The 21,905-nt window shown below is 43.7% G+C and overlaps 1 protein-coding gene across 3 annotated transcripts; it reads left to right on the top strand.

Moving 5' to 3' along the window:
- Positions 1 to 7,068: 7,068 nt before the first annotated feature.
- Positions 7,069 to 20,387, top strand: LOC309618615 (nucleoside diphosphate kinase A 1). Of its 3 annotated transcripts, none has more exons than XM_082372645.1 (6): positions 7,134 to 7,204; positions 9,408 to 9,485; positions 15,138 to 15,267; positions 18,325 to 18,426; positions 19,478 to 19,590; positions 20,081 to 20,387. In XM_082372645.1, the coding sequence occupies exons 3-6, from the start codon at positions 15,142 to 15,144 to the stop codon at positions 20,196 to 20,198; spliced, it is 459 nt and encodes a 152-aa protein (XP_082228771.1). In that variant the 5' UTR covers positions 7,134 to 7,204; positions 9,408 to 9,485; positions 15,138 to 15,141; the 3' UTR covers positions 20,199 to 20,387. The 3 variants fall into 3 exon arrangements, with proteins under 3 accessions (XP_082228770.1, XP_082228771.1, XP_082228772.1); XM_082372646.1 differs by having other exon boundaries at positions 7,166 to 7,204; positions 9,426 to 9,485; XM_082372644.1 differs by lacking the exon at positions 9,408 to 9,485 and having other exon boundaries at positions 7,069 to 7,204.
- Positions 20,388 to 21,905: the final 1,518 nt, after the last annotated feature.

Genomic DNA, 21,905 nt, shown 5'->3' with positions numbered 1-21,905 from the left:
GTAGCCCCCACTAGCCACAACCACAGAAAGCCTGCATGCAGCAACAAAGACCCAATGCAGCCAAAATAAATAAATAAATAAATTTTAAAAAATGATCTTTCCAGATATTTGGTAACTTTAAGTTCTAGAGTTATGCTAATTTAAGTTAAGTGATGGAAGTTTATTGAATAGCTAGATAAAATCCAAAAAAACCCCCAAAGTATGTCCCAGAGATGGTTGGTTTTATTTTTTCATTTTAAAAATATTTTGTCTTTTTTTTTTTTTAAAGGAATTCCTTTATTTTTATTTTTTATTTATTTATTTATTTATTATTATTATTTTTTTTGCTGTGTTGGGTCTTCGTTTCTGTGCAAGGGCTTTCCTCAGTTGCAGCAAGCGGGAGCCACTCTTCATCGCGGTGCGCGGGCCTCTCACTATCGCGGCCTCTCTTGTTGCAGAGCACAAGCTCCAGACGCGCAGGCTCAGCAGTTGTGGCTCATGGGCCCAGCCGCTCCACGGCATGTGGGATCTTCCCAGACCAGGGCTCGAACCCGCGTCCCCTGCATTGGCAGGCAGATTCTCAACCACTGCGCCACCAGGGAAGCCCTGTACTCAAATCTTTAAACATGTTATTTTAAGTATTGTCTTGATGCTTTTACAAAATGAAGATTTTCAAGAAGACTCATAAAAAGGAACTTTTTTTTTTTAACAAATATAAGTTTCTGATAGCATTTAGGTAATACCACTGGACTGGGTAACATATGACAAAACTAATGGAAAACCTGGTTACTTTATCCAGATCAATAGGAATTAATTACATGGGACTGAGTGAACTGATGAATATGATTTATAACTTTATGACTTTGGGAAATATACTAGCCTTAATCTTCATTTTCCAGAAAAACTTTTTCTCTTATGCTATGACCTACAACAAGTTAATAAAGTATACCCTTGTAAACAAAGATGAAACATTTACTTTTTTCTCTCTACCTGATCCTGCCAGAATTTGGCTTCTCCAGCTGGCTCTCCTGTGGACTTGATGGTTTATTGTAACTGGATTACGTGTTTTAATTTGTTTTTTGTTTCCAAATTGTTTATGCTTTGTGTCTCCCTGCTGCACTATGACTTTGTCAATGTTACTAGCTGCATTACTTATATACTGTCTATTTTATAAGATTGTTGTCTCTTACAGTACCCAGTGTGTAACCAGGCCTCCAACAAAATTGATGATGGCTAAACATCTTGAGGAAATAGATCACATTTATGACTTTTATAGAATAATTGTAATAGTGTGATTCTAAGTATGGGAAGAAGCAATAAGGAAAAACATTTCCTGGATCATAACAGACTAGTAAGACAGCAGGTCCAGATAATTTTTAATTATCAACAGGGCCTAATCCGGAAACAGCACGTAGAATGTCATATCAACAAGAATTTTTGCCTGATCTGGGATGAGCCTCAGCACCATGGGACAAAATTTGGTCATGAATTGTCTCCCAAATATTGGTCAAATTCCTGACCAAGAGGAGGATCTGAGAAATGGAATATTTCCTGCCATATCCATAAACAAAGGATGTCACAGTCATCAGCAACTGCAGCCACCACCGATGGTGAGCTGGTGAGCTCTGAGGGAACTCAGGAAGGAAAAAATACCTTCCATCTAGCAGCCATCAGACTGCAGCCACTCCCTGTGGTGAGCCTTGAGGAAACTCAGGATGTGAAAGCACAGGATACTGGCCCCAGACAGATGAGGTGCATATCAAAGGAATGATTTCAGTGAGCCCGGACTCTTGCATCTTCCTATACATAGGAAAGTGCTAAATTCCTTAACTTGAGACTGTAATTTCCTTATAGCTGGAGAAGGGTGAGTCAATCTATTTGTTTAATCCTGTTCTACTGAAAAACACAGAATCAGGTTCAAATAACTGAGAGTTGTACTATTTACTAAAAATTCTGAGAATTATTCCCTGCCCAAGGCTGATCATTTCCATTCCATGATCACCCCTCATCCCCGCCCCTACATGGCAGGAAGCAGTTAGAGCAGTCGTTGCCCCTTATCCTGCAAGACTGTAGAATGGACATTGACAGTGGGGAATTGTAACATGGAAGAACAAAATCTGACTCCATGTTGGATCTGTTTCTTTTATTTTGACCCTTGCTTTCCATTGCTTTTGTTCTGTCTATAGCTATAGGCATACATAATGGCCTGCCTTGGGGAACCCTGCTCCTCTGCCTGAATGTTAAACTAAAGTGCCTTTGTTCAGCTCTCAGGGAAACACCCTGACCCTGTCCACCTGTGAACGGGTGCAAAAAAGAAGAAATTAACACATCCCCTCGCCAAGGCTGGCCAAAACCAGGAGATGTTTTGCAAGACTCATGGCCTTTTCACTTTATTTCCTCAACTCCTCCCCCTCTCTGTTCTATAAAAGAAACTAGCATCCACACCCTGATAAGATGGTACTCTAGGACACTAGTCCACCGTGTTCTCAGATGCCTGGCTTTCCAAATAACGTCTCTATTTCTTGCCTCAACACCTCATCTCCCAATTTATTGGCCTGTCATGCGGTGAGCAGAGCAAGCTTGGACTTGGTAACACGACTACTATAGTCTCAACCAGTTTTTCTGATTCTGTTTAGAAATTGCTAAACTTTTAAAATAATTATAGATTCATGGGAAGTTGCAAAAAAATAGGTATGGGGAAGTCCCATGTATCCTTCAGCCAGTGCCTCTAATGGTAACATCTTGTATAACTGTAGTGTAATATCAAAGCCAGGAAATTGACATAGGTATATGTCATAGAATTTATTCAAATCTCATCAGTTTTACGTGCACTCATTTTTTTGGCATGTGTATAGTTCTGTGAAACTTTGTCACATGTGTAAATTTGAAACCGAGTGGGGCCCTGTGGGGCTCTCAGCATGGAGGCCCTTTTGTCCCCCATTTTTTGTAGGTAAGACTCCAGCCTCCATGACCTTCCCTGAGTTCCAAAGGGCGGATTTGAACAGTTGTTAATCAAGGGAGGAGCAGCCAAGAAACCACCCAAGGCAAGATTAAAGGGATCAGAGAAGCTCATCAAGATTAGGAGACTAGCTACCTGAGATGAGATTAAAGCAGTACAGGCCCTACACACACCCTAATCTTGTCAGAGACCCTACCCTTGAACCACAGTTATAAAACCTTCATCAAATCCTCTGGGGTTGGAACATATAGTTTTTCAAGGCAGAAGCCCAGCGTGTCTCCCTTTGCCTGGCAAAGCAATACCACTATCTTTTTCTGCTTCACCCAAAACTCTGTCTGAGATTTGGTTCAGCACCATTGTACAGAGAGGCCAAGCTTTCAGTAACAGATTCATGTAACTGCCACCAAAATCAAGATACAGAACGATTCCATTATCACAAGACTCCCTTGTGCTACCTTTTTAGGACATACCCATGCCCTCTCCCCAATCACTAACTCCTGCCAACCACTAAACTATTCTCTATCTCTATAATTTTGTTATCTCAAGAATGTTAAAAAAAAAAAAAGAGAATGTTATATAAATGCAATAATATAGTAAGTAATTTTTTTGTGATTGTTTTTCTTTTAATTATTTAATTATTTAATTATTTATTTATTTTATTTTTGGCTGTGTTGGGTCTTCGTTTCTGTGCGAGGGTTTTCTCTAGTTGCGGCAAGTGGGGGCCACTCTTCATTGCGGTGCGCGGGCCTCTCACTATCGCGGCCTCTCTTGTTGCAGAGCACAGGCTCCAGATGCGCAGGCTCAGTAGTTGGGGCTCACGGGCCTAGTTGCTCCGCGGCATGTGGGATCTTCCCAGACCAGGGCTCGAACCCGTGTCCCCTGCATTGGCAGGCAGATTCTCAACCACTGCGCCACCAGGGAAGCCCCTGATTGGCTTTTTTTAATCAGCATAATTCTCTTGAGATCTGCCCAAGTTGTTGCATGTATCAGCAGTTTCTTTTATTGTTGTTGTGTAGTGTTCCATGGTATGGATGGACCATCGTTTTTTTTTTTCTTAATTTTTATTGGAGTATAGTTGTTTTACAATGTTGTGTTAATTTTACGTGTACAGCAAAGTGAATCATGGACATTTGGGTTGTTTCCAGTTTTGGTCTATTACAAATTGCTGCTACTGTTATCTGAAAACTGGGTTTGCCTCTTCGTGGGTGTCAAGCCAAAAGACACAACCAAGCCAAAGAGTGGGAGAAGGAAGACTTTATTACTTACAGCAAGTAAGGAGAACACCAGGGATCTTTCCCAAAGCAGTATCTCCCCAACAGCAAAACTGTGGAAGTTTTAAGCTAAGGGTACATGCATGTTCATGAAGGGGCTTGAGCAGAGGAGAATTTAGCATAGAATTGGGACAAAGGTTAACAGAGTCCAAGCTTTAGTTGATTGAAGTCATTAGGTTCAGTAAAGGTCAATATTATTATTACTTAAGTTCTGACCAGTCTGGGATCTCAGCCTGTTGTTACCGTCCTCCAGCTAGGTGGGGGCCTTAGTTCCTGCAGAACTCAAAGATATGTATTAGATTGTTATGTATGTCCCTTGGATATAGGAAGAACTAGGAGGAATTAAGAGGAGGAACTAGGACTCTTTTATTACTGAGCTACTGTTTCCTGATTGCTTTCCCTTTGTTCCTGCATTCTTTAGTTCCCTTAAATCATTAATTACTGAGACCTCTTTGAGGATAAGCATTGTGGCTTGGATCACAAAGTGGCTTAGGCCAAAAATGTCTTCTCTTAAAGTAAAAAAAAAAACAAAACAAAAACAAACCCCAAGGTCAGTTCTCTTTCTCTGGGGACCCCCTACCCTATCTACTTACACTATAAATATTTGTGTACAAGTTTTTGTGTGAACAGAACATAAGTCATTTTCTCTGGGATAAACACCCAAGAGTGCAATTGCTGGGTCATGTGGTAAGCACATGTTTAGTTTTATAAGAAACTGCCAAACTTTTCCAGAGTGACTGTACCATTTTACATTCCTGCCAGCAATGTATGAGTGGATACAGTTTCTCCACCTCCTCGAGAGCATTTGGTGTTGTCACTATTTTTTATTTTAGCCATTATCAAAGGTGTGTAGTGATATATCATTGTGGTTTTAATTTGCATTTCCCTAATGGCTTATGACGCTGAATATCTTTTCATGTGCTTATTTGCCATCTGCATATCCTCTTCAGTGAAATATCTTGTCTTTTGCTCATTCTCTAATTGGATTTTTTTTTTAACAGTTGTGAGAATTCTCTATATAGTCTAGATACAAGGGCTGTGTTGTGTATGTGGTTTGCAAATATTTTCTCCCACCCTGTAGCTTGTTTTTTCATCCTCTTCTCGGGGTGTTCTGAAGAGCCAGAGGTTTTCATTTTGATAAGATCCAGTTTATCAACATTTTCCTTGTATGAATTGTGCTTATGGTGGCAAGTCTAGAAACTCTGCCTAGCCCTTGGTCCTGAAGATTTTTTACCATTTTTTTTTTCTAAACTTTTTACAGTGTTGACTAAAAAAACCCGCACAGCCTAAAAGTAGTGAGGTAAGTTTTATTTGATGACCCTACTGATGACTATAGCTTGGGAGACAGTCTCTCAGATAGCTCTGAGGAACTGTTCCAAAGAGGTAAGGGAGAAGCCAGGATATATAGTTTTTGCTGAAAAAAACATACAAGAAACATGTTAGTGGAACATCAAAAGATTACTGGTAATCAATTTAGAGAACAGACTTGTGGTTGCCAAGGGGGAGAAGGGTGGAGGAGGGAAGGATTGGGAGTTTGGAATTAGCAGATGCAAACTATTATATATAGGATGGATAAACAACAAGGTCCTATTGTATAGCACAAGGAACTATATTTAATATCCTGTGATAAACCATAATGGAAAAGAATATGAAAAAGAATATTTATATGTATAACTGAATCACTTTGCTGTACAGCAGAAATTAACACAACATTGTAAATCAACTATACATCAATAAAATTTTTAAAAAATTACTGCTAATCACACAAAAAAGCTGCATTGGATTAAAAAAAAATACGCTCATTGAAATTATTCCTTTGATACGCGTCTTAACTATCTAGGGCCAGTACCCTGTTTTCCTCCTGATTTCCCTTCAGTGTGCACCATTGGGGAGGCCACAGTGGCTGATGGCTTGATGTCAGGCAACAGTCTTTGTTTACTGACATGGCAGGCAACATTTTCTTTCTTTCTTTTTCTTGTCCACATAGTTTTACACTTACAAAACTATGATCCATTTGGAGTGAATTTTCATTTAAAGTGGGAGGTTTAGGTAGAGGTTTTTTTTCTTCTTCTTTTGCCTACGGATGTCCCATTGCTCCCGCACATTTGTCGAAAAGGCTCCTGATTCTGCTTTGTATCTTACCCTATCCATTCCTCCTACAGCAGTCAGAATGATTTTTTTAAAAAATGTGTATCAGATGATATGATGCCCTACTCAAAATCTTCCAATCGCTTCCCACCAAAACATAATCTTGCTGCTCTCCAACCGCAGTTTCTAGCGCTCAACGCCCACTATGATACTGGCCCTTGGGTAATCACCAGAGTTGCTCCCTCACTTCATGCAGGTCTATTCTACTGCCACCTCCTTTAACCTTTAGTTTACTGCTTCAATCTTCCTTCCGCCCTTGCCCTGCTTTTTCTTAACAGTATTTGCATACTATGATATATTTCATATTAATTTGCTCATTTATTTATTGTTTGTCCCCATTCCCAACCCCATAACCAGCTCCAACAAAGTTTACTGCTATACCCCAGACCCTGAAACAATGCCTGCCACACAGAAGGTACTCGATAAAAAATCTGCTTGACAGGCTGGAAAGAATGAGTAAATGTAAAACGAGGGCGACTGTCTACTTTTAGGTCAGGCGCTCCTTCAGACTCAATGAAAAGTGTGAGCGCCACCTCTCGGGAAGCCAATTTGCTCGAGAAAAAAGACAGTCACAGAATCTTAAGGAAAAAAAAAAAAGATGGCGGTAGCCAACCAGAAGAGCAGGAAAAAACAGTACCGGAAGTTGAACTTTGGAAATTGCTCCTTAGAATGACACCCGACTGTCAGGAGGAAGCGTAGGCGAGTGGTGTTCTGCAAAATGCGCCCTCCCGCAGCCGATCTGGGCAGAAGCGTTCCGCGCGGGCGGGTGCCGGGAACCACGAGGGGCGGGGTCGCGTTTCCGGTGCCGGTGGCAGCAGAAGGAGTTGAAGCCCAAGTAGCTGGATTGGTGAGAAGGGTTCGGGGTACTGAGAGGAAAGGGTGAGGAAGGGGATCCGGGGAGGGGGAGGTGAAGAGATCGGATGAGTTCCGCTCTGAGACGTGGCCAGGGTGATCGGGTGGGAGGGAAGCTCCAGTCGACAGTTGCAAACCTGTCAGCTCACGTCCCACGCCACGTGGACTCACCTTTGTCCGTGGCTGCTTTTCCCATTAGTCCGCGACCGTAGGGGTTGTGCCTTATTTGTTTCTGTCTAGTGCAGTGCTGGGCTCTGAATGAATGACAGGTGTGTGTCAGGTGGATGTGGAGGATACTTACAGGGACTGTTTGTCGCTCTTTAGCTCCATTTTCTCCTGGGGAATCCATGCTTGTCTCCAGCTTCCACTGGGAGTTCTCCACCAGTTCTTGGGCTTTGTCTCTTTTTCTTGGAGGTGTAGGGTGATTATCATTTAAGACATTTTCTTTGCTCTTATTGAGTGCTAGGCCCTGTGGCTAGGTACCAGGGACAGACACAGAAGTAATCCATCCGTGTATACAGGCAGCAGGCCAGTGGAGAGACAGATAAACAGAAAATTCAAACATATTGTTAAGGTGCTGAAATAAGAGGTAAGCTAAAGTACAGGAAGATGGAGCCAGGAGGTGGTGCTGTTATCCACAGAGGGATTGACTTTCAAGGTGAAGGGACTCCTTTCTCATCTTATGGAGACAGAGCAGGTCCTGAGCCCGATCTTTTTCTCTGTAAAAGGATCTCTGGAATAGATACTTTCTAGGCTTCCTTCCAGCATGATGTCGCATATCAGATATTACTCATGGCAATAGTTCTCCCGCAGTCCACCATTTACTGGTTAGTCAGAATATTCATTACATCTCATGATATAGCATAAGTTGCATAGCGTTGGGAAATCTGGATTTTGGTCCTCATTCGGGTGCTCTAGATCTGTTTCCTCATTTGTAAAAGAAGGGGATTGTAATGAAATAATCTGTAAAACCCCTTCTAGTTCTAATACCATGACTGTGGCAGTAGGTCAAACCATATTTTAGACTGCCCTGTACCAGACATCACTTTCACATTATCACTGTAGTGTCCCTCATCTGGATAATTGAGAGATAGTGTCTTTTTTTTTTTTTTTTTTTTTACATCCCCTGCCTTAGTTCTGCCACAGTATTGGGTACACAGTAGATGCTTATGTTAGTTCAAAAACTGGCTCCTGTACACAGAAGGAAAGGAGAGACTGAAGAAAGGCAGACCACTCCAGATTGGTAGGTGACAGGTGTAATGAGCAACGGAGCTTGAGGCCTGTCTTGGGTGGTTGCAAGACAAATAGATCTCTGCTCTCGCCCACCAGAATTTTAAAAGTATACGTAGAGGCCTTAACTAGGTACAGTCACATGTTCAGTTCAGATGGTCTCAACAACACCTTACTCTCTCAAGGCTGTGTCCTTCAAACAGCCCCTACTGTGGGGATAGTAGGCAGAGTGTACATTCCAAGGACAGGGGTGGGGGTGAGGAGCCTCCAGTTTCTGGGTTCAGCTGGAGGGTCAGCTGATAGTTATGACCTCCTCCAGTCCTCCACCGCTTGTGACTGGCTCTTACAGTCTCACCCCCTCTCTTTCTGCAGGGTCAGAAGTGTGCTTGACAGGTCAGCAAGGGGTTCTGCCGGCATGGCGGTGGCTCATTTGGCAGCTGTCTGACTGCAGTGGAGGCAGATGCCACAGCAACAATATAGAGGCACATCCAAGAGAAAACATGGATTAAGATGATTCCCAAAATAAGTAACAGTTTTCTCTATGAAGAGCCCCATAATCTGAACCACTGATTTCCTGCGTCCCCTTATGAGGCAGTAATAATGTCAAGGCTCTTCTGTTTTGGAGGACAGCTTTTCTCATGAAAGATATTTCAGTGATTGGTAAAGAAAGGCTTTGCAGGCTGTCATTTAAGGCTTGCTGGGTGAAGTTAGTAAGGGCTTCTCTGTATGCTATAATGTCCTCCAGGCCAATGGAGGGGACAAAGATGGTGGCTAAATGATTGTACCAGTAGAAAACGGAATGTGCCCATCTGGCCTGGAGGAGAGGGAGGTTGGTGGCTTTAGGAACTTGACCCGGTTGTACATACCATACATATTGGCCGGGGCAGGCAGCACTGTTAAGTGTGAGGAGGTGGACTGGGGGCAGGATATGCCAGACCAGAAACCCCACCTTCTCCCCTCTTTCAAAGGTGCGTGTTTTATTCCAGCTGTAGCACATTTCAACAGTCTGGCTTGCAGTAGGACAGCAGGATCCCAGTGGAGATTGAGTAAGTCTCCCTTACCCAGAGGTGTGAATTCACCCATCCCGGTGAGACATCCCATTGCAAATTCCAGTAGATAACTCCTTTCCCAGGTATGATGGGGCTTGGTGTTCTCAGCAGCACAGCCCATTGATCCACAGAGAAAGTTGGGGTAGTGGCTGTTTCCCAAGACTTCCTTACTTGTATGGCATTGGGTGTCTTGTCAGGGGTCCCCAGTCTGGTATTTGGGGCCGTAGGTTCTACTGGTTGATCATTCAAATGTATCAAAATCTGGGACAGTACTTTAGTCCACCTGGCCAAGGTGGTTTTACGTTTTAGTAATTTAATCTGCTGCTTTACTATTCCATTTTTCCTTTCTGCCAGTCCTCCTGCCTGTGGGTTATAGGGGAGATGGAACTTCCATTTGATGTCATATTCTTTTGCCCAGTCATGACCTTTGAAATATAACCCCCGATCACTGTCTATTCAACAAAGGTATCCATACATGGTCTTAGCTTCTCTAATCCCCTGATAGTGGCAGCCTGGTTTGTGAGGCAACAGGGGACAGCTTAGGTTGGGCCAGATGCAGTGTCCACACAAACCAGAGCATATTTAGAACCCTCACTAGGAGGGAGGGGGCCAGTATAATCAACTGGCCAATTTCACATCAGTTGGGAGCTCTGGTGGGTGGCCCCAGACTCCTTTGGCAGTTGCCTTGGGTGTTGTTTAGAACACACAGGACATGCTATTACTGCATTAACTGAGTCACTGTATTTCAAAGGCAGTCCAGCATCCTTGGCAATATGTCATCCCCCTGGGCACTTCAGTGTTCCCTCTGCCTATGCACCTAAGGGTCAGTTGCTAGGACTCATTTCTGGCCTAGGGCATCAGCTTCCTGATTGCCAGAGGATGTCAGTGCCTTATGAGCCAGGGTGTGGAAGACAGTGAGGAGTGCCTCAGACTCTTGCAGGTGAACCCAAATGTCTTTTTACATATCCGGACCCCACAAGGCTTATTTATGATCATTCACCCCTTGTCTTTCCATTGTCTAAGCCATAGGGTCAATCCCTTTAGAACAGCCCAACTGTCAGTGCAAAGCATTAATGGCCAGGGCTCACCAACCCACTGGAGGCTGCAGTTTGTTCCTCTTTCCAGGCATGTGTATACCAGGCATCAGTGGGAATTTCCCGCACTCCCTCTCTACAGGCCGACACAGGAACAGGGCCAGGACATTTGGAGGATCTACATTCTCTACAGGGCCTAGGAGCACCCACATTTCTAGACAGCGGGCCGGTGGTAGGGTACTCCTCTGCTGCAAATAGACGTGTCGTTTAGTCAGTGTGGGGGGTTTGAGCCATGGCAGAGGTGGGTAGATGGAACATATTCTGAACAACCCCTTCAAAGGAAGGGAAGTTCTTACCATGATGTGCTGTTCCTTTGTGAGAGGCTGTACCCGGAGGAATGCTGTGTACACTGCTAGAAGCTGTTACTCTGCGGGGGTGTATTGGGTTTCTGCCCCCTTCCAGGGACCAAAAATCCTAGGGGTACTCTCTTTCTGTTGTCTCTCCCACAGTGCCCAACCCAGATCTTCTGGAGTCACAGACACATCTAACTCAAATGGTAGTCCGGCTTGGGAGATGCCCAGAACTTTAATTTGCTTCACTAATATTTTTGCCATCTGAAAGGCGGCTTGCTGCTCTAATCCCCAGTCCCACGTATGCCCTCTCATTACCAGGTGGTATAAGGGATGGAGGCACTGTGCCAGATGGGGAATAAAAGTCCTCCAAAACCCCCAAATTCCTACCAAGGCTTGCACCTCTTTCACATTCTTAGGGGTTGGGTAGGCTTGTACATTATCAATGACAACTTCTGGGACAACTTGAATCTTACCCAAACGAAGGATGGCCAGAAACTTTACTGTGGTGCCTGGGCCTTGAATTTTCTGTGGATTCACTGCCCATCCTCTCCCTCACAGATGTTCCAGCAAAGCCTGCAGAGTGTCCTGCAGCAGGGGCAAGTCTTCACATGTGAACATTATATCATCAATGTAATGGGCCCGTTTTACTGAAGTGGGGAAGGGGAACAGGCGCAGGTCTTGGGCTATCATCCCATGACATGTGGTGAGGCTGTGCAGGTAGCCGTGAGGAAGTCCTTGAAACGTCCATTACTGCCCCTCTCACATGAAGGCAAATTGATCTTAGGTATCAGAAACCTAGGCTTGTTGAAGTTTTTCCATAAAAGTCCTTGAATATGAAGCACTTTTTCAGGAACAGTTTTGCAAAACCATCAGAGTACGGCAATGACTGTAAATGAAAAAAGACTTTAAAATGGCCCTGGTTAAAGATCTGATGAGAGTTCGTTATAATACAGTTGACAAGGGAATTTGATTGTTTTTGTGACATACATTTTAAAATTATAACTAATAACATCATACCAGGACACATCAGATTTTTAGGAATTTCATACAAATATAGCCCAAAGAAAGTTTAACATCACTTCTTTTTTTTTTTACATTAATTAATTAATTTATTTATATTTCTTTTTGGCTGCGTTGGGTCTTCGTTGCTGCACGCGGGCTCTCCCTAGTTGTGGTGAGTGGGGACCACCCTACCCTGCGGTGAGCGAGTCTCTCACTGTGGTGGCCCCTCCCGTTGCAGAGCACAGGCTCCAGGTGCGCAGGCCTCAGCAGTCGTGGCACGCAGGCTCAGCAGTTGTGGCTCACGGGCTCTAGATCGCAGGCTCCGTAGTTGTGGTGCACAGGCCCAGCCGCTCCGCAGCATGTGGGATCCTCCTGGACTAGGGCTCGAACCCGTGTGCCTTGCATTGGCAGGCGGACTCCCAACCACTGCGCCACCAGGGAAGTCCCTAACATCACTTCTTATTTGACAGTGTTTCCCATATAATTTAATATATCAAATAGGCTAATTAGTTTAACCTATTTTATAAGGAAAGAGAATACGTCTTTTGAGATGTTCCAGGGGCCCTCTGGAAAATCCCAAAGTTAGTTCTAGGTCAGCATAACTTTATTTAGAATTAGATTTTGGGGGAGCTTGTCAAAAATACCAAAAGGTTTTAAAACACTAGATTAAATAGGATCTTAGCTCACTGTGAAACAATACTTAGTTATCTATTTAACTTAAGTGACAAAGACTCCAAAGGCAAATACAGAAAGTTACATAATTATAAAAAAAACTTAGCTCTTTTAATAGAGAAGATTCAGTTTTCTTAAGTAATTGAAGATGTGATAAAGACAACATGAAGCACAAGAAATTATTTGGATAAAACCACAGAATCTTTTTTTCTGGGCAGGTTACTCAAAAGGTAAAGAAAAACCTCTTACAGTCCCATAAGGAACAGACCAATAGTCCAACAAAACTTTGTCCTTTGAGCAGATGAAAGAAAATTGTTTCAGCTTTATATAAGTACACTATTGATATCAAAGTTTATTTTTCTTTAGGCCAACTAAATAGAGCTCTTTTACAAATTAATTTTGACAACACTCTCTGGAGAAAGAAAAACATCACCTATATATAACAAATCCATAGACATACGAACATACTGACAGACACAGAGAATCCATAGCTTTCTCTCTAGAACTTTAGCCATGAATCAAGTATCCACTCACATGGCTGAAGCCTTTTACTAATATTTGTGGAGAAGATTTTTAAAATTTGGGAATTCCCTGGTGGTCCAGTAGTTAGGACTCCACGCTTCCACTGCAGGGGGAATGGGTTTGATCCCTGGTTGGGGAACTAAGATCCCTCAAGCCGCGCAGCATGGCCAAAAAAAAAAAAAATTTGTACTTGCCCTTGATGAATAATCTTAGGGAAACTGTGGACTAGATTTTGTGTGGGGGTGCTCCTATAGCAGTCTGTGTTTTCACCACTGCCCCCCCCCCTTTTTCTTTGGTCTGTGGGCAGTATTTTAGTTATTTCCTGTGGTGTTTACATTTCAAAGACATGGTAAGATTTATAACTTCAAGGAACAGAGAAAGAATGCAAGTTTTCTCTTAAGAGTTTTGGGGTGTATTTCTCTATTATCAGAAGTCTAGGGTAATTACTATTTAAAGTTTTTCTTGGGGGCTTCCCTGGTGGCGCAGTGGTTAAGAATCCGCCTGCCAATGCAGGGGACACAGGTTCAAGCCCTGGTCCAGGAAGATCCCACATGCCGCGGAGCAACTAAGCCTGTGCGCCACAACTATTGAGCCTGCGCTCTAGAGCCCGTGAGCCACAACTACTGAGCCCGTGTGCCACAACTACTGAAGCCCGCGTGCCTAGAGCCTGTGCTCTGCAACAAGAGAAGCCACCGCAATGAGAAACCCGTGCACCACAACAAAGAGTAGCCCCCACTCGCTGTAACTAGAGAAAGCCTGCGCGCAGCAACTAAGACCCAATGCAACCAAAAATAAATAAATAAAAATAAAATTTAAAAAAAATTGTTAAGTTTTTCTTTGTATTAGGCGTTGGACAGCATGGGGCGCTTCATCTGTTTCATTGTCAGTCACCACAACAGCCTCCCCTTTGTGCTCCTCACTTTCCCAGGGATTCTGTCTCTTAGCGTCCTAATCAGGCTTTGTCACAGCACTTGGACATTAATCTGCAGCAGCTTGTGCTCTCCTAGCTTTGCCATATGACAAGCTAAGATCTCCAACTTACAATCCTGCTCTCTCATCTTGTCTGCCAGCCCCAAAGCTGGCAGAGCAGTGGACACCTGCACGTTCTTCTCTAACTTCAGCTCTTCTTCCAACTGTCTAACTCGAGCTTCAGCCTCTAGTTGTGCATCTGTGGCCAGTGGCCTGCCCTCAGTAGAGGCCAGCCCACTGTGGCAGCCATTCGTTTCCCTTCTTTGCTGCTCTGTGTAGTTTCTCTAACAAATGCACTAAAGCAGCCAGTGTTCTTGGGGCATCCTTGTTTTCACGTGGTGGTCCACAAGTATCAAACATACAGGCCACCCTCCCCACATAGAGGTCGATGTTCAGCTTGGAATTTCCCCCAGGGATGCCTCTTTCCCAAGGCACATCTCTTCAGTCTCCTGGCTGGCTCACAAATTGTTAGTCCACACACTGGCCCCTGTACAGAGAGGACCAGGAGAGACCAAAGAGGTAGACGACTCCAGGTGGGAAGGTAGCAGTTTTAATAAGTAAGGGAACATACATATGAGGCTTGTCTTGGCTGGCTGCATTGTACCCACCCACCAGAATCTTAAAGTTTATATAGTTTATATAGTTTCTATAAACTTATATAGTTTAACTGGGTTCAGTCACATGTTCAGTCCAGATGGTCTCAACAACACCTTACTCTCTCAAGGCTGTGTCCTTGTAACGGCTCCTACTGTGGGAACAGTGTACAGAGTGTATATTCCAGGGACAGGAAAGGGGTGAGGAGCCTCCGATTGCCTGAGTCCAGATCGAGGGTGAACTGGCGGTCATGTCCTCTTGACATGACTTAATAGAAGCTTATTAAATCAAATGAAATAGAAATTATAGGCCCTGCTTTTGGACCCTTCCCCACTCTGGGATATTAGTTCATAGATGAGGGGACTGAGGAGGAATTAGGTTTTACTAGAGAGTCCTGGAGTTGCAGATTTAAACCAGCTTTATGGAGGTAATCCTCTTGAGAACAATAATGATGTAGGCAGGATATTCATTATTGTTTCATTCCTCCACCTGTCTATCCCCAGGACCATGGCCAATAGCGAGCGCACCTTCATTGCCATCAAGCCTGATGGAGTCCAGCGTGGCCTTGTGGGAGAGATCATCAAGCGTTTTGAGCAGAAGGGATTCCGCCTTGTTGCCATGAAATTCATGCAGGTAAGTGGACTTCATTCTTGCTATTTCTATTATTTCATAGAAAGAGGAGAACGTCGTATGTCAGCCTCTCTGTTTCTCCCTTCAGCTTGTTTTAGACGTCTCCATTTAGGGTGAACACAAATGTCCTAAAACCCGGAAACGCCTCAGTGGCAGCTCCGCTGAGTCTTGGAGCAAAAAAGTTATTTGCGACTTTCAGAAGTAGCCTCCCTTTTCTCTTGGCAATGCAGGGTTCCACGTATTACTGCAGCACTGTGATTTCTGACTCAAAGCCTTGGGCATGTTTGAGCTCCTGTTCATGAGCTTCCTGAGCAGATAATTTTAGAGACCACCCCCCCTCTCCTCCCCACTGTCCCCACCATTTGAGGCAGGTTGTTTTTCAGCAAGGAAGTCTTTCTATCATTGTTTAACACCTGCCTACTGTCTAGCATATATTAGGTGCCATCAGGGCATGTAGGGGAAAGTTGTGATTTTGCCCTTGGGGCGGCCCACCTGAAACAGCAGAGGGCAGACACACTTGCAAGATACCTACAAAACAATATTTCAAAAAATGCAAAGGATTGATTGACCAAGAACCCGTCTTCAAACAGACCTGGGAAATAAGAATTTAAATTCTCAAAGCAAATACATTAGGGGATCATCTTTTTTTCCTATTAAGAGTCAACTTTAATGAATGAATCAGAAAAAAAAGAGGGGGGGTCATGCAGCTTGTGGGATCTTAGTTCCCTGACCAGGGATCGAACCTGGGCCCTGGCAGTAAAAGTGCCAAGTTCTAACCACTGGGTCGCCAGGGAATTTTAAATTTAGTTTGATTTGCATTTTAGTTCCTGTGTGATGTTTTAGAAAAACTGTGTTAATATAAAATGGAGAAGACTGATGTTAATGCTGAGGGGAGAGTGTGATAGAATGATTAGAGCCAGGTATTGGACAAGCAGTGCTTTCCAGAGAGTGTATATTAAATTAGGTTTTTTTTTTTAAATACAACTTTATTGGAGTATAATTGCTTCACAATACCGTGTTAGTTTCTGTTGCACAACAAAGTGAATCAGCCATACGCATACACATGTCCCCATATCCCCTCCCTCTTGAGCCTCCCTCCCATCCTCCCTATGCCACCCCTCTAGGTCATCGCAAAGCACTAAGCCTATCTCCCTGTGCTATGCTGCTGCTTCCCACCAGCCAACTATTTTACATTCGGTACTGTATACATGTCAATGCTATTCTCACTTCGTCCCAGCTTCGACCTCCCACCCCATGTCATCAGGTCCATTCTCTATGTCTACCTCTTTATTCCTGCCTTGCAACTAGGTTCATCAGTTTTGAAGATAAAGTGAAATCAAAGTATTGTTGATCGGATATTTACCACGTGCTGGGCACATGTGTTTTTTCATCTAGTTCTCGTGACAACCCAGAGAGGTACTTATTCCTTTTCCCGTGGTTGTTAGTGATAGGAAGCTGAGGCTTGGAGAAGTTAAGTAACGTGTGGTTATCCAGTCAGTGATGCAGCTGGTTAAGTAATGTGTGGTTATCCAGTCAGTGATGCAGCTGGGATTTTAACCCAGGTCTCTCTGACCCCTAAGTGCATACATTTTGTCCTTTACACTGAGTTTCCTATCACGGGCATGGACTTGGTGAAGAATGGGAGGAGGGGTAGCTGCCATGAGCCTACAGGGTTATTTATTTATTTAAAATTTTTTTCTTTTTTTAAAAAATAGATTTAATTAATTAATTAATTAATTATTTTGGCGGCATTGGGTCTTCATTGCTGTGCGCGGGCTTTCTCTAGTTGCCGCGAGCGGGAGCTCCTCTTTGTTGCGGTGAGCGGGCTTCTCATTGCGGTGGCCTCTCTTGTTGCGGAGCACAGGCTCTAGGTGCACAGGCTTCAGTAGTTGTGGCGCACGGGCTTAGTTGCTCCGCGGCATGTGGGATCTTCCTGGACCGGGGCTCGAACCCGTGTCCCCTGAATTGGCAGGCGGGCTCGTAACCACTACTCCACCAGGGAAGCCCCTACAGGGTTATTTAAATGTGGAGGAAGGTGAGGGAAGACTTGAGCCCCCTCCCCACTTGCCCCCCCCCGAAAAAAACCCCTGTGACCTGTTTTGCAGAGTAAAGATAATCAGAACCAATTAATACAATTGAAAGAGTGTTCTGGTAAGGGAAGGTAATCAGTGTGTTAGGAGACTACCACTACAAGTTTTCCATTTGGATTGAAAGGGATAGGTCAGGGTGAACACTAACACGGAGTGATGACGTGGTTGTGTAATTTTACTTTGGCAAGTGACAGTCAACTGGGGGCTGAATGATAGGATGTTCAGGATGTGCTTTTCAGCAGCAAATCCCCACATTTGTGTGTATCACTGAAGTGTGCAGTATGCTGTATGATGCAGTACCACAGAACTGGGAAAGCTAAGGGTCCTCATTAGACCCTTAAAAGCTTGTATATGGTGGGGAAGAGGGAACACAGCTGAGTCGAGTTGGCATTGCTAAGCAGATCGTTTGCTCTCTACCTAACTTGATTTGTTCCCAGATACCAGCCTTGCAATGTGAAAGATTCTAATTCATTCTTCAGTAAAATTACTTATTGCTAGATGTCATGTACTTTTGGGTGGTTTGCAAATACCTGTGGTAATTGCATGGTCACCACACTGGGCCTTTATTCTCTGAATAAATATGAAGAGAAATGGCCTGGTTCAGTTTGCTTCTCATCCAATGCTGAGACCACCTCCCTGTACCATTTTAGTTGAGGCTTGCTTGGAAGTAGAAATTTATTGTATTGTCAGTTTTCCTGTGTAAAATACCATGGCTGGATTCAATTCTAATGTTCCGTAATTTTATGCTGATCAGTCAAGGACAGTAGGGGGAAAATTGGTACAAAGCTGAAGCACTTTTAGTCCCTGTCACTTCTTCCCTTTGGTAAAGTCAAGAGTGAATTGGGTTATAATAGAACAAGTGAGCTGAGAGCTCACGTTTTAAACAGCAGGATGGGTAAGTGGGAAATAACTAAATTGCTGGTTCTTAGATAGTTTTGGGATCAATTCTCTTCTCTGTCTTGTGGGATAGGCTTCTGAAGACCTTCTCAAGGAGCACTATATTGACCTGAAGGACCGTCCATTCTTTGCTGGCCTGGTGAAATACATGCACTCAGGGCCAGTGGTTGCCATGGTGAGTGTAACATGTGTGGGATGTTGATGTGAATGACTCAGTTGGGAGTGAAGAGTGAATATTGTGATTCTTGCTTCTAATGCCAGGTCCTCATTGATGCAGAGGATTCTGAGGCTAGGGCATTGGACACTTAGGGTATGAGTCAGCTCTCTGGCTCACCAAAGACAAAATACATTTGCTTGCTGAACTGAAGACTCACATCTGGGAGAAATCAGGAGAGATATGCCTGATTGTAAGCTCCTGGAGGTGAGGGAGACTGTCTTGTTTATTGCAGTGATTCTTCTCTTAGTATGTATTGGTTGTCATCTTTGTGCCAGGCTCTTTCAGACACTGGGGATACAATCATGAATGAGACAAAATAGGTAACTGTTTTCATAGCTTTCCTTGCCTACGTATCCTGAAAAGCGAGGATGGGCAGATAGTAAAGAAACCAAAAAACATATATATATCAGCTAATGATTAGTGATATGCACAGAAATGAAATAGGATTATGTGATAACAAGTGAGCGCTTTAGACTGGGTGGTCAAGAAACGTGATTTTCAAGCTGAGATCTGGATGAGAAGGAGCCGGCCATGTACAAATTCACAGTGAAGAGCATTCTCAACCATGAAAATAGCATGTGCAAAGGACCTGGGGTGGGGGACTTTTTGAGGTACAGAAAGACGCTTGGAGTAACTGAAGCCTGGTGGGTGAAAGGGAAGGTTTTGGATGAGATTAATTCATAGGCACAGGCAGAGGCCAGATTATGTAGGGCTGTCTCGGCCCTGTACTTCCTGAGTGCTGGGAAGCTGTGGGAGGTTTCTACACTTGGTTTTTAGAAAGGCCACTCTGTGTCAAGAATGGATTGTAGAAAGGCAAGAGGAGGGCAGGGAGACCAATATTCCCAGTGCTGGAACACTTAGATGCCCCATAAATATTTGTTCAATGAATGAATGTCATTTTAAGGGGGGGGGGCTTTTTCTTTTTCTTTTTTTTTTGGAATAAATAGTTTTCAGATTTTCTGCTGAGACTGGTTTTCTTCCTTGACCATATCTTCTTTTGTCCTTGGAGGTCTGGGAGGGGCTGAATATTGTGAAGACAGGTCGAGTGATGCTTGGGGAGACCAACCCTGCAGACTCCAAGCCTGGGACCATCCGTGGGGACTTCTGCATCCAAGTTGGCAGGTGAGAGTCGGTGCATTTTACTCTTTTCTAAAATCCAAGTTAGGTGCCACAAGAATTTGGGTTTCTGAAGCTGAGGGTAGACATGATACCATATACAGAGCAATTTGTAATCAGCGTTTATTGTTTTCCTCCTTCTTAATTGGTGTTTGGCTTTGCAGGCCCTCTGCCTTTGATCATCAACATCACTATGGTTGTGCCTTTGTTGTGAGAGTAGAACCTGGTACAATGCGCTTTGCTGGCCAGAGTCCTTCCTGAGGCTCCCACTGCTTGCATCAGTGTTGCTAGGAGGGCTGGATGTGGAGAGGGCATTCTTTATCCTTACATTAATGGCAGTCATGGGTTTTTTCTTTTGACATGGAATAATGTACATGGAGCTTTGGATTTTTCTGCTCTGGTGGCTGTAGGCTTTCTGGCAATGGAAATGAGGGGAGCTTCTGGGCAGTTTAATCCTTCTGACCTTGGTAATGTGGCCATCTCTTTTCCCATCCAGGAACATTATCCATGGCAGTGATTCTGTGGAGAGTGCAGAGAAGGAGATTGCCTTGTGGTTTCACCCTGAGGAACTGGTGAATTACAAGAGCTGTGCTCAGAACTGGATCTACGAGTGACATGGAAGCAGACCACAGTGCTTGTCCCACCCCAGTTCCCCTCCCTGTCATGGGCAGGGGCCAGGTCATAGCAAATCTAGTTATTTCTGAGAACTTGCTTTTCATCTGGAGGGAGGCTCTTGGAGCTGTGGGTGCTCCCTGTACAGTGTTATGTGCTGTCTATCATCAGATTGAAATGTTTCATCTCAAGGAAGGAGTCATTGAGTAAGGTACTTTGTATTGTTGTATTGCTTTGTATTCTTTTTTCTTTTTCATGTATTCTGGCTAACCTAAGCTAATAGAGAGTGTAAATACTATATAAATTATATTGGCCTGAGAGATCACACATACACACACATTCTTTGCCTGTCCCTCTCTTCCCCCTGCATTCCACCCACTCTTGGCATTGAGCCAGTCAACAGCTATCTGTCAGGGATCTGCTAGGTTGCCAAGACTGTCTTATGCATCGAAGATTCCCTGGAAATAAAAGATACCCTTCCTGCTCTTGAGAAGCTCTCAGGGATTCAGTGGTTGGGGGAGTGTGAGAAGTTGTAACTACTCCAAAGCAAAAAAGCTATGTGGATAGTGGGCCTGGATTTCTGGGATGACCTCAAAAGAAGCAGAAGATATCTTGTAAGTAGTTTTGATTTGTTAGGATATTGATTTGGTTGCTTTAATAGAGACAAGATGGAAATTTACTTATCATTTACTTAAAAGTTCAAACTGGAGATCTGATGTAGATCACTGTGACTATAGTTAACAATACTGTACTATATATTTGAAATTTGCTAAGAGGGTAGATCTGTGTTCTCATCACAAGAAAGAGAGAGAGAGAGAGAGAGAGAGAGGGAGAGGGAGGGGAAGGGAGGGAGGGAAGGAAGGAAGGAAGAGAGAGAAAGAAAGGTAGATAGAAAGAAGGAAAGGAAATGGTAACTGTAGGAAGCCATTGTTATGTTAATTAGCTTGATTGTATTAGCTTGCAGCTAGATACAGCCACAGGACTAAGTTCTGGCCAAAGAGACACAAAAAAGTGAAGGTGGTAAATTCAAGGTTGTACCCTGAAAAGGAAGGGATAATCATACTTCCCTTCCCAACTTGCTGGAAGGCGGATATAGGGGTGGTAACCATCTTGGATTGGTTGGAGGGAACTGAATCTCTGGACCATCTCAAGGATCAGAGCCTTACCACCATCACCACTTCTATGTACCGTACGTACCTGCCTAGATGTTTTTCACCCAGTTTTAATGAGATGTAATTGACAAATAAAATTGTAAGATATTTAAAATGTACAACATGATGATTTGCTATAAGTATACATTGTGAAAGGATTTCTCCCATGGGGGGCCACCTTTTGTTCGGGCAGCTGAGGAATAGATGCATTTCTGTTTCATACAAAGAATGGGGAGTGAAATAGAGTACCAGGACTTTGGGGGAATGAATATGTGTGTAGCGAGGCAGGAGGGTCATGAAACTGCACAGCTCATCTCAGGACTTAATGAAGCTCAGGTTCTTTATGTCTTGGCACAGAAGGAATTCAGCAAGAGACAGAGTGATAGGTAAGAAGTATATTTATTAATATAGGACACTTGGGAAGGATACAAGTGGGCAGGCAAGAGGGCTCTTCCCTGAGAACTAAGTGGGCTATGTTTTTATAATCAAAGGAAAAGTGGGAGGGGAGAAGACCACCTTCTTCCTCTTCCTTTGTAAAGATGTTGCAGGAAAATGGGG

Source organism: Balaenoptera borealis (genome assembly GCF_965194805.1).
Source record: "Balaenoptera borealis genome assembly, chromosome: 20".
Lineage (NCBI taxonomy): Eukaryota > Metazoa > Chordata > Mammalia > Artiodactyla > Balaenopteridae > Balaenoptera > Balaenoptera borealis.
Note: the sequence above shows the minus strand (reverse complement) of the source record. Positions and strands in the feature narration are given on the sequence as shown.

Bases quoted from the DNA above. Each gene is read 5' to 3' on its own strand.
- LOC309618615 (XM_082372644.1), top strand. From the start codon at position 15,142: ATGGCCAATAGCGAGCGCACCTTCATTGCCATCAAGCCTGATGGAGTC. The intron at 18,427-19,477 runs GTGAGTGTAACA...TTGTCCTTGGAG, and splicing joins CAGGGCCAGTGGTTGCCATG to GTCTGGGAGGGGCTGAATAT. The intron at 19,591-20,080 runs GTGAGAGTCGGT...TTTCCCATCCAG, and splicing joins TTCTGCATCCAAGTTGGCAG to GAACATTATCCATGGCAGTG.